Here is a 13,337-nt window from a genome sequence, read left to right as displayed (position 1 = left end):
ATATATATATATATATATGTGTGTGTGTGTGTGTGTGTGTGTATATTCACCATTATGAGGAGATATACTATTTTATGTTTGTACTCTAACCATGTTAGTAGGAATGACAATAGGTAGGTACTTGTTTGTTTAGTCATTTTCAAATTTAAATCATAATATATTTAAAACTACATGAACATTAATGAGTACGTATTACCTGTACACATTCCAAACTCATTTGACACAACTCATATAGTACTCAAAATCATCCTGAAACATATTCAATGTACACGCATGCACATACACACACAATCAATTATCGAGCACGAGAATTTCACTACTATTCGAACTCATTTCAAACTCAACTATCAACTATATAAACCCATCATATTAGGATTTAGGAGGTCATGTAACCCGTATTATTTAACTAATTCCTAACCCATCTTTGACAATGAGAAAACTCGAAAAAGGAAACCAAAGAATGCAGTAAAAAGCCTCAAGATGAAGAATACTTGATACACGTTCTAGGTAGAAAAATGATAAAATTGGAAAAAAGGAAAAGAATGCACTAGAATGATACAAATTCATTAAGTAATAGAGCTTGAAAGGTCCCACTGGGAGTCAAACCTAAGTCGCTGAATTCAAAGTTCAGAGTGCTAACCACTATATCATGGAACCTATTTGATTCTAGAAATCCTCTGAATATTTTGATAAATAATATTCCATCAAATAAAATAGATACTAAATTGTACTTGAAAAAAAAAATTGACGCTTTAAGAATGTTGAAACCGACACACGTACGGGTGAGAGAACAAAACATTCATTCTAGTCTCTTTTTTTTTTTTTTGAAGACTTTATTTTAGTCATGTTTCCTTCAATTTGTAATAGAATACAAATTTAACAATTGCAAAATAATTCAAGTGATAAATTATCTAACATAAAGTTACTATTTTCATAACTGGGTAGGGATTTGACTTCCACCAAAACATATTGGAGCTCTTGGGGTCCCCAAGCTTGCAGAAGCATGGAGATGGATACCTTTACGATACATATAAATTGAATGCATATATATATATAATATTTCAATTACATACAATTATTATTCCATGGACCATGATCTATACATTTGTGTGAACTATAAATAAAATGTATATTTTTAATATACTAAAGCTACATTATTTGTATACATAAATTAGATTATTTGAAAGTACCGTGCACAATTTTTTATATATTATCAAATCATGTATATTCAGTACATAAATAATTTTTTATTATATTAAAAATGTATATTGCATTTATGTTCCACGCAGCTATGTGGACCATATTCCACACAATAATTCATCAACTACATATACATATAATATGTGTTAACTACAAACACATAATACAAGCACATAATCTGTTAACTTAATGCACACAATTTAAAATACTCCCTCTCCCCCATTTTGTCAAACCAACTCTTTGCTCATTACTTATTTTCTTTAATAATTTTTAATTAATTTTAAATTTAAATTTTGTGTTTAATATTACTTTTAATATAATTTCTAAATATATAAATTTTATACACTAATGCAAAACTTAATAGTATACAAAAAATTGAATTAAAAATAATTTCAGTGAAGTCTCGTGAACCGAAATTATTTACAATTCAATTTTTAATAATATTCAGTTTAGTTTACTATATATGATAGTGGCAAATTATTGCATAGACCATGGTCCACACAACTGTGTGGACCAAAGATAAAAAGTATATTATTTTTGTATTGAAGGTATATTATTTTTGTACTGTAAGTACATTATTTGATAGTATATATCAAATAATGTACCTTCAGTACTAAAATAATGTACCCTAAAATAATGTACCTACAGTACAAAAATAATGTACATTCAATACAAAAATAATGTATTTTTTATTTTTGGTTCACACAGCTGTGTGGACCATGGTTCATGCAATAATGATGGTATGATAGTGCCATGGGCTTGAACCCAAGGAAAATTGGGCAGAGAGTAGAAATCCAAGAGTGAATTGGGCTTAGGAAATAGTTGGAGCCCATGAGTAAGATTTTTAGGGCTTAATTTGGAAGAAAACAAAGTTGGGGTGTAAATTATATTGAGAAATAGAGTTATGAACTTAAGATGTAAATACTCAATATTGTTATACCATACCAGCCTACCAGGGTCCACATTGCAATGCGATTTGTAGATCCAGATTTAAAAATGATGTATTTTTAGTTAATAAATTATGCGTTTGTAATTTAAATAAATTGAAGACACATAATATGTTAATTGCATATTATGTGTCTTCAACTTATTTACAAACACATAATTTGTTAACTAGAGACACATAATATGTTAACTACAAACACATAATCTGAATATCATTTTGGATTAGGACCACCATGTGATGTAGACCCTTGTCGATGATATAATTTGTCATAAATACTATAGGGATGTGGTATGAAGTGGGACATGACGGAAAGTATAGCCTATAGGGGGCAAGGTGCAAAGATTGGAGGGGTAGTAGACCAATTCAATTCAACCAAGAGATAAATTATCCTTTCTCGATTCAAGTCTTGGATTTGACAATTTAGGGTGTGTTTGGAAATCTGGAAAATGATTTCTTCCGTGTTTTTGGTGTTTAGGAAGGAGAAGGAAAATCCAGTCAAAAGAAAATAAGCTAAGGTCAATGAAAACTAACCCCTTTTTTCAGAAAAATGACTTCATCTTTTTTTGGGGGAAGTCATTTTCCGGAACTACGTTGCCCTCTCTCGTATGCTTCATTTTCGATTCCTGAGCCTCTCGTCCGATTTCTGACAGACTGGTTGAAACCAAAACCAGCAACCAGTCCGACGGACTGGTCGACTGGTTTCCAAACACTAGTCGGTCGAACTGGTTTGCGAAACCAGTTGAATTATTAATTTTGATTTTTTTTACCCATTTTCTAAATTTCTGTTCAATTTCTTGTTCATTTTCTGGAAAATGAACCAATGTACAAAGATAGTTTTCTACTCTGTAGCCAAACACAAGAAAGGAAAATGTTTTCTGAAAAATGACTCATTTTCCAGAAATCATTTTCCAAAAGTCATTTTCCTTCTTTCCAAACACACCATTAATGTCAAATACAACCCGAGACCCGAAGTTAAACGCCTCATGTAAAAGAATATTAGGGTTGCCTAGTCATTTGTAGTATTTTCTTTTTGCCTCTTGCCTTTTCCACCTCCCTTTTCTCTCTGCCAATGTTGCTCATATCTACCTTCCTCTCTACTTATCTCTCTTTCTCAAATTCGCTCATAAATTCTTTCATCTCCCTTCTCTTGTAGTGGGAAAAAAATTCAAGAAATAGCATATATGATATCTAAAATTCCACTCGTCTCTCTCTCGCATGAGGACATTTTTCCGTCGCGAATCACGATCGAGTAATTTGAAAAAATTATTTCGTATAGACCGTAGGGTCATTGACGAGTTTTTTTAATTAGAATTTGGGTTTGTAATAAAATATTATTAGTATTTTTTTAATTAATAAAAATATAAGAGAGAGTTAGAGTTTAGAGACGTATCAAACACGAATGGTTGATTTTAACGGCTAAAATTGCCCAGGAAGCACTACACACCATGTATATTTGGTTAACTGAGGAATCAAACCCCCTCCGTTCTCATATAGGAGCGTAACCGGGTGCCACTAAACCACAAAGTCTTTGGTGCATTAAGGTTGTTTAAGTAATAATAAATTTGCGTTTACATTTGCCAACATTTTTTGTAATTATTTTAAAGATTTTATGTTATATTTGCATTGATTGGTTAGTATATAATTTACTATTTTAACATCTTATTTAAATTAAAGTAATAAAGTCTCAAATGTTTTACATATGAGTTGCGACTATTGTTTTCTTTCTCTATTTCAACATGTGCATACAAATATATGTAATTAAATACTCCTTGTGATCTCCTAAGGTTCCTTTTTGAATCATAGATTCTACGTTTGCTCCATGAGATTTCTTAGCTAATATAAACAAAGGTAATACACCTCTCAATTCAAGTGGGTTAAAATATTCATGTATTTACTTTTTTCTTTTTGTTTTGAAATTCAGTAAAAAAAAATTCTGGATTTTATTTTACAACTTTATAGTTTGTTCTTAAAAAAAGAAAAGCTTATTTATATTTCATTAAAACGAAAACATATATGATAATATAATTCGTTGATACATGCTTATAGGACTACATCTAAGCAACAATTTAGTATTATTGTGGTATGATCATTTTTAGTTCTCATCAACAAAATCGTTGAAATATCGTACGTTAATTAAATTCAAAGACATTTCATTTTTTTTTTATACAAAGTAGGTTTAACCGTTATATTCTTTATGTTTTTTTTTTTTGAAAAATTCATAATTGAAGACTAAAATGTCATTGTATCTAACGATATTTAAATTATTTTGTTGATAAAGGACAAAAATGGTCATGTCACAATAATACTAGGATCAAAAGTCGATGTTCTGATAAAAAATAAGTTAAAGTGAGCTGTTACCTATAAATCTAAGATAAAAAGTGGAATTAGCACTTTTAACTTAATTAAAGTAATAAAGTAACATTTTACATGTAAGTTTTGGCTATAGTTTTCTTTCTCTATTTTAACATGTGCACACAAGAAAATATATGTAATTTTGTTAATTTTAATATACGTTGTTATTACAAAATGAATGTTTGAATATATTGTTTTCTGTGTATATATTTATGTGATTTTGTGAATCTATATATATGAGTGCATTAATTTTGTTGACTGTATATATGCAAATCATTATCTTTATTGTACCAATATATTGTTTTTATGGAAGTTGGAATTGCGAAATTAAAGATACGTTAAAGTATGTATTCATAATGTTTAAATTTGATAGATTATAATGATCGCAGAAATAATGTTTACCCCACTTTTTCTTTTTTTTTCTCTTTAACTACAAACTTAATAAGAGTCAAATAAAGTTTCTTTTTTTCTCTTTTTTTCTCTTTAACTACAAACTAAAAAATGCTTGTGTAATTCTTGGTTGAAATGAATGATTTATATTATTTTGATTTTAGTATTTTTTTATATTATTTTCCCTAGTTTATATCTATTGTATCATTTACTTTTTCTAAATATTCTTGTATTATGTTCGTGTAAACTTTAGTAACTGAATATTTCGTTAATTATTTATTATTCTTAACTTACTCATTGGTTGGAATCACGCATTGCACATTATATTGATGAAATAATGCACCTAATTTACAGTATATATTCAACACATATGAGCTTTTTTTTTTTTTTTTTTTTTTTTTTTGGAAAGGAGGATTTAGTTATGTTTTTGAAGGTGCACTGTGTCGAGGCACTAAAATTTCAGTGAAGCACAACAGGTGATTAGATCAAATCAAGAATTAATTTCTGACGGAAGTGGCAACAAGAAGAAGCACGAATCACGCCAATTAATAGGGTTTTGTGTTGCAAAAAATATGTTTAAAGTACTATGCACTGAAGGTGCTCTCCTCTAAAATTGTTATTGCACCAGTTAATCCAACATTTCTGCCACAGATCATAGTTATGCATTCTTGAAATATTTATGCGTCTGATTAGTGTTTAAAATCACATATATAAAATTTTAAATTTACATTTTTTAATTTCTAAGTATAATTTTCTTAGTTATTATTCATATTGTTAGAATTATAGTATATATGAAATACGATTAGGAATAATTCAATTTAATTATGTAAATTTTTCTCTATAAATTTATATAAATATGTACATGATTAGAGATTATATTAATCATACAAATTTTTAATTTTGTATGCTATGATAATAGATACTTGACCAAATATATGAAAATTCAACTATATTATTATATTATACATTTTAATATATTTATATTTTAAAAAATTTTTAATTTAAATTCATAATAACAAAATTTTTTTCGTGCACCGCATGGGTAAACCACTAGTATTTTACTATTTTAGCATCTTATCTAACTTAAAAGTTAATTCTATTTTTTTGTCATAGATTTATAGCTGACAGTCCACTTTTAGTCTTTTTTTTATTATTAGAATATCCTTATTTGGTCTTAGTATTATTGTGGTATGAGCATTTTTAGTCCTCATCAACAAAATTGTTGATCGTTAATTAAATACAAAGACATTTCAATTTCTTTTATATAAAGTATGTTTAACCGTTATATTCTTTATGTTTATTTTCTTGAAAAATTCATAATTGAAGATTAAAATGTTCTTGTATTTAACAATATTTAAATTATTTTGTTGATAAATGATAAAAAACGGTCATGCTACAATAATACTGGGATCAAAATTGAATGTTCTTATAAAAAATGACTTGTGATCTGTCACCTATAAATTTAATACCAAAAATAGAATTAGCTCTTTTAACTTAATTAAAGTAATAAAGTAACGTCAAAAAAAGTAATAAAGTAACATTTTAATTTACGTATAAGTTGTGGCTATAGTTTTCTTTCTCTATTTTAACATGTGCACACAGCACACAAGCAAATATATGTAAGTTCTGTTAATTTTGATATATATATATACGTTATTACAAAATGAATGTTCGAATATATTGTTTTCTGTGTATTTATGTGATTTTGTGAATCTATATATATGAGATTATATAGATTACGAGATTATGAGTGCATTTATTTTATTTTTTTGAAAACTGAGTGCATTTATTTTGTTGACTGTATATATGCAAATCATTATCTTTATTGTACCAATAAATTGTTTCTATGGAAGTTGCGAAATTAAACATACTTTAAAGTATGTATTCATAATGCTTAAATTTGATTTTTTTTTTTCTCCCTCATCTCATTTAAATATTTTATTATAATGATCGCAGAAATAATGTTTACCCCACCTTTTTTTTTTCTCTCTTTATATATCTACAAACTTAATAAGAGCCAAATAAAGTTAATTAGGTTCTAGGAACTAAAAAATGTTCGTGTAATTGTTGGTTGAAATGAATGATATGATTCATATTATTTTGATTTGTGCCATTGATGAAACGGTACGCCTAATTTACAGTATATATTCACCACACATGAGAAACTATGCTTATTATCATTGTCTTTTTGTGGAAGGAGGATTTGGCTATGTTTTTGAAGGTGCATTGTGTCAAGGCACTAAAATTGCAATGAACCACGCCAACGGACTAATTTAAAAATACACATTGGGTATTAGACTATCCGTGCAATGCGCGTGTGATAAGTAGTTGTACCAAAAAAATGGAACTAGAGGAGGGGGAATTACAACTTATATATTTGCCAAGCACAAGCATTTTCACTGATTAATCTATATTTCCCAGTCTTTTTTTTTTTTTTTTAATTTTGTTATTTATACTTTAGATTTGTGATTATTATTTTTATATAGATTTAGTATATTGGTGTAATATCATTAATGTTAGTGGTTGTAATTATTAATTTACATTTTTAGGTTTACTTTTATATTTCCTTTCCTTATTTACTAAATCTCACTCAAATTTATATATTTTAAAAAGAAGTTTCCTCACCGAACCCCATAAAAATCCCACCCGAATTACTTGAACCCAGAGCAAATTATTGGTATCTAGGTTCGAACTTCGAGTACAATAATCATCACAATTATAATAAGATCGAACCCTAAGTGTCTACTTTTGCCTATTTGAGGGTTGCCTTTCCGTTTCGAACTTCCAAGGGAGCTTAATATTTAAGCGACCGCTCAGTGGAGTGACTGTTACTGCATTTTAGTTCTTACGGTAATCACTGCTACTCCTCCGAATTCTCTCCATGGAAGCATCATGCGAGAGGAACCCTAATCCCACCGCTCAACAGGAAGAGGAAGAGGTTAGCAACTATTACGATTATATTTCTAATGTTGAATTGATTTCCTTTCGTTAGAACATCGCTTCTTGTTCTTGTGCTCTTTACAAATTCGAAAACACAGCTTGAAAGTCGTTCTTCATTCTTGGTTTAGTGGTTTTGCATAGTCGAATTCAAGGTGAGGTGAGTTGTGTTTGTGTGAGTGGAAGTCGTGTAGGTGTTGTGTTCGATTGAAATTCTCTACCATATTTTTCTATCGTCTTTGATTTGGTAGCAGTCTTTTGGGTGTCTGGAGAAATCCGTAGCCTGAATAAACTTAGCCCTTGTGACCGATCCAGTAAAGGACCTATTAAACCAGTTTAGTTTGTTCTGATCAGCTCAAATCAAGAAGGAGACCATTCTCATTGGGAGTGGATAACCTTATGATTTTCAGGTCAACACCGTACCCTGACTAACTTGGCTGGATTTTTCTTAGCCGTCGGTGTTTGGCTGGATTTTCCCTGGCAGCCAGGGTTTGCACTCTGAACCTCGATCCTAACCGACAAACAATCACACAAGAGACAAAACCAACTTATCTGGCTCAAAATAAAAAAAAATTGGGATTTGAACTTGTGACCCTATGGTTACAAGTTCGTATCCTTAGTCAGGGTTACCAGCAACATTCTAGCTTGATTTTTGTAGACTTTTTCCATAACGCTTTTGATGATTAATTCCTTGCGAAGTCATATATGGTGTTGTTTGTGCCGATTCTTTCTAAGTTCTCCTCTCATTTGCTACACAATTCCTGGCAGATAACCATATCTGTGAGGATTATCAAAACCGTGAGTGCAAAGATCAACAAATCCGAGACCGTTGCAAGACTCAAAACCTTGTTGCGCGAAGAGGAAGGCGTACAAGAATGCCTCCAACAGTTCTTCATGCAGGGCGGCACACGCCTCGAGGATGACAAAAGGCTTGTGGATTATGGCATCCATGGACACTGCACCCTCAACGCTTTCGTTGAAAACTCGGTGCCATTTATGTTGTCTGTCAGGATCCCCTCCCCTAATAAGAAAGCAGTTATCCAGGCCAAAGAAAACATCCCTCCCAACCAGCACACTTTGTTTTACAACGGAAAACAACTGGAAGAGGATAAAACCTTAGCGTCTCTCGGGATCCGAGGCCATTCGACGCTCCACATGATCTTTAATCCCAAGGAAACCTTAAAGGTTCATGTGAAAACATTAACCGGAGAAGCCGTGGAAACACAGGTTAGGATCCTTTACACCATTCTGGACGTGAAAACCGTGGTGGAGAGCAAAGTTGGGTACCCAGTGAAGGTTCTTGAATTTGGAGGAAAGATGCTGGAGGATTCAGAGACTGTCATTTTATAACATCAGGGATGGGTCCATCTTGGAGATTTTGCCACCGGCTACTCAGATATTCATCAAATGGGGTGGGAAAAGCACAGGCGTTGAAGTGTTCTTATGGGAAACGGTTAAGAATCTGAAAGAAGCTATCTTTAAGAAGCTGGGGGTGCCAGTTCATGTGCAGAAGCTGGTGTTTGAGGGGAAAACCATGATTGATTCCCAGGAATTGGCAAGCTATGGAGTCCGGAAAGACTCTAACATTCAGTTGTCAGCAAAGTTTTTCATGGTGATATGATGTGACTTTCTGCAACAGTACTGCTATTTCCAACAGTTTATTATTATTAGCTCTACCTTAAAATAGGAAACTAAAGATTGGTCGGAAGAAAACTTAGTCGGTCTGTAATATTATTAATGAATGCTGTACTTTAATTTATTCATGTGGATCTCTTCTATATGGACTATGGCTATGCCATAAAAACCCTAATCTTTAGAAGTCTAGTGTTATTTGTTGTGGTTTAATTTGCATGCATTATATACTTCTTTTAAAATATTGCTAGAAATTTAAGTCTATGTTTGACAGAGTTTATTTAGGAGTGGGAGTTTAAATTCTAGTGTTTGGTATGCGGGAATATAATTACTGGGAATTTCAATTCTAATGTTTCGTATACATGGGAATTGAGAGGGAATAAGTAATATAAAGTCGAAAATGCCCATTGTTGTTGTTGTTATTTATTTATTTATTATTATTATTATATTATATTATTATTATTATTATTATTATTATTATTATTATTGACAAGTATCTATTGGACCCATTTGCATACTCAAACCCAAAAAATATAACATATTAAATTCAAAAGCACTCATCTACCGTATCTCTTAAACTAAAAAAATCACAAGCATTTGATTTGGGTAGTCAGAAATTTTGTAGAGGTTATACATATAAAGAATTCAAAGGAACATACATTAAAGTTGTTGTATATAAAAAATGCAAATTTTGAATAGTTGCTGCATATAAATATTTAAAGGAACATACACAAAGGGAAGTCGAAGAATAATACACTCTAATTTTGAATGGAAGGTTAGACATCAATTTTAGGTTAAAATAAGGGAGGGTAATTTTGTCTCAAGGTTATCTTTTTTTCTTCCTAAAATCCATGGAATTAAAATCCTAGGGGGGCCATGGGATTCTAATTCCATGAAAATGAGGGAACCTCCAACCAAACGAAGGAATTTAGTTCCCTTCGGAATTAAGTGAGAATTACGTGGGAAAGGAATTGTAATTCCCTCCAACCAAACACCCTGTTATAGCTTATTTTAACTTATTAATAAGCTATAAGCTTTGTTTGATAATATTTTCAAAATAAGCTACTGAAAATAAGCTAGTAGTTTAAAATAAGATATTATTTTGAAAAGCTACTTTAGGTAGCTTTTAAAAATAAGCTAGTAGCTTCTTAACTTTTTTTTTTTCCATTTTTGTCCTTATTATTTTAATGGCATCTTTTACTCTTCCCAATTAAAATCATTTTGATATTTTTTCTTCAATATGTTTGGTTGTAATTTCAATTTGACATTTGTGTGTTTGAACATTAATTTTTGTATGAACTAATTTTATGAACTATAAATATTTTGTTTTACTTCATATATTTTCAAATATATGCTCTTACTTTATATTTTATTAAAATATATTGATTCCATTATTTTATATTTTAATATAAACAAACCTATTTAAATTTAAACTATTTAAATTTTATGACCTTTTTAATCTTTTTACATTTATCAACTTATCAAAAAGCTAATTTTACCAAACACTTTTAATCATAACAGGTCTTCAGATTTCAGTTATAGCTTTTCAGCTTTCAGCTACCTTTCTAATTAGGTTTGCTAAACATAACCTAAATCATTGTTACGACTGAACATATATTCACCTCAACACCTCTAACACACAAAATAATCATCATCTTTGCCAATGGCAAAGTACCTAGAAGGTCCATGTATTATATGATTTTGTGTAACTTATTGATTGTATCGTATTCTTATGCAATTTAGTCCCTATAATTTTAAAGTTGGTATAAGTACGGACACCTCAAAATTAATATTTAATAGAAGTAGATAATATATTACTACGTATTATATACATACACAAGTTACAAGTCATTGAGGTCTAAGGTAGCTCATGTATGTCCTTAAAGATCTAGGGTTTGAAACTTGTTCACTATGCCTCTTGCTATTGCCAATGCCCTGATGTATATTTTAATTTTTATCTTTTTATTAGATTAAAATTACGATTTGTGAGATTTATTTCTAAATCTAATTGTATTTTTATTTGTGATTTGTGATTTTTTTAATTTTGTTTCCTTCTTAATTAATTGTGAGATTTATAATGTCTTATGTGTAATGTGTGTACGTATATTTTAATTTTTATCTTTTTATTAGAATCAAAATTGTGATTTGCGAGATTTATTCCTAATTCTATTTTTATTTTTATTTGTGATTTGTGAATCTTTTTTTTTTAATATTATTAATTGTGCTCAATTGACACCTTTGTGACTTTCTTGATGGAAGGTCACAGCTTCACAAGATTGAACCCCGGTGGTGTGTTATTGATCCCTTTTAAGCTACAACTGATTGAGAACATATATTGAACAGATACTAGTATACTACACTGTAATAAAGTTGATAGTATTAAAAAAAATACCAAATATATTTTGTAATTTAATTACGAAAAATATTTTTTTTTTAAATCTACTTTTAATGAATTATCTAAAAGCTTCAATTATCGCATTTTGAAGTTGTGTCGAACTAAAAATTACTTAGAATGTTCTAGTGTTCTTCACTTCTTCATTACTTCTTGTTGGCTAATTAAGTAAAACTGGATTTACTTGTTGGCTAATTAAGTAAAACTGGATTTTTTTTCAAAAAAAAAGAAGTAAAACTGGATTTATAGATTAGGAACTGCAACATAGTTAGTGTCAAACTAAAAGTTACTTAGCCTGTTCCAGTGTTCTTCTCATTGGCTAAGTAAAACTCATACTTCTTTTGTGAGTTAATGGATTACGAATTGCAACAAAGGTCCCACCGGGAGTCGAACCCAGGTCGCTGGATTCAAAGTCCAGAGTGCTAACCACTACACCATGGAACCTCAACGATTAAAGCGTTAGGTTTAGATTATATCACATGATTTAGAAATATCAAAACTACAACTTCATATACTTTCATTTGGTTTATAACGGAATGCTAAAATCCTGCGATCATTTGGAACTCCTGCGATCTCCGGCCGAATGGCAATCATGAAGGTTCTTCTTTCGGTTAATCGGTCCGTTCTTTCCTTCGTAACTTAGGTAACCTCTGCATTCTATTTATTTATTTAAGCTTGCATTGCTTAAATTTATTCCGAAGATGAAGATTAAGTTAGTGAATAGGAGTGTATTGGAGTGTTGCTCTTGTTAATGTCTTATAAACCTCATTTTGATTTTTAAATTGTTTTTGAAATTTTCACTGTGTGAACCGATAAAATGAGATTGCAATTTTGGAGTTACGAAAAAGAAAAAGAATAAAAACACAGACATACTGACCGAAAAACAGAAAAAAAGATTTGCTAGTAGTTTTGGTCACATAGCGGGTTTTGGAGTGAGTAGAAAACGATGAGAGGAGGAATGGAAGAAGCAACTGACAAATCAGATCAGAGGAAGGAGTAGATAAATCAATGATTTGTGGGAAGCAGAAAAAATAGGCATATTAATTAACCAGAAATGTCTCTCTCTCTCTCTCTCTCTCCTCTCTCTCTCTCTCTCAATATAGTTAGAAGCAATAGTGGGGTTGTTTGGTAAATAGCTGTTAGCAGATTGAGTTAGTGAGGTTGATTAGTTGATAGGATTTGCTGATTGTAGAAAAATGTTACATGTAAAATGACTTTTTCAAAAAGCTTATTTGAGCAGCTTTTTGAATTTTAGCATTTTGGAGCAATAAGCTGTTACAAAAAGCTAATTAATCGAACACTCATTGATTGTTTAACCAAGTCAAACCACTAATAGTGGTCAAATAAGCCAAAATTGGCTGATAAGTTAACTATGTTACCAAATACGGCTACAATATGTTTTCTAACTGTGTAGGTGTAGCAAAATCATATTTATAATTAGCAAGATTGTTGCTGCAAAAGTCAATTTAGTTGTTTTCCAGTGTAGTA

The 13,337-nt window shown here is 30.4% G+C and overlaps 1 protein-coding gene and 1 non-coding gene across 2 annotated transcripts; one reads left to right on the top strand and one right to left on the bottom strand.

Annotated features, from left to right (window-relative positions):
* The first annotated feature begins 7,769 nt into the window (after nucleotides 1-7,769).
* Nucleotides 7,770-9,446, top strand: LOC116015740 (polyubiquitin 11-like). Its single transcript, XM_031255913.1, has 3 exons — nucleotides 7,770-7,826; nucleotides 8,594-9,163; nucleotides 9,222-9,446. The coding sequence occupies exons 1-3, from the start codon at nucleotides 7,770-7,772 to the stop codon at nucleotides 9,444-9,446; spliced, it is 852 nt and encodes a 283-aa protein (XP_031111773.1).
* Nucleotides 9,447-12,221: 2,775 nt separating this feature from the next.
* On the bottom strand, nucleotides 12,222-12,293 carry TRNAQ-UUG. The gene has a single exon. It is a non-coding gene; the product is annotated as a tRNA-Gln (tRNA).
* Nucleotides 12,294-13,337: the final 1,044 nt, after the last annotated feature.

The sequence above is a fragment of the Ipomoea triloba genome, chromosome 4, assembly GCF_003576645.1.
Source record: "Ipomoea triloba cultivar NCNSP0323 chromosome 4, ASM357664v1".
In the NCBI taxonomy this organism is placed as follows: domain Eukaryota; kingdom Viridiplantae; phylum Streptophyta; class Magnoliopsida; order Solanales; family Convolvulaceae; genus Ipomoea; species Ipomoea triloba.
The sequence above is the reverse complement of the archived record's forward strand: the minus strand, read 5'-3'. Positions and strand labels throughout refer to the sequence as shown.

Coding starts and splice junctions, on each gene's coding strand:
- LOC116015740 (XM_031255913.1), top strand. CDS start 7,770: ATGGAAGCATCATGCGAGAGGAACCCTAATCCCACCGCTCAACAGGAA. Junction 7,827..8,593: donor CTCAACAGGAAGAGGAAGAG/GTTAGCAACTAT, acceptor AATTCCTGGCAG/ATAACCATATCTGTGAGGAT. Junction 9,164..9,221: donor TGCTGGAGGATTCAGAGACT/GTCATTTTATAA, acceptor CCGGCTACTCAG/ATATTCATCAAATGGGGTGG.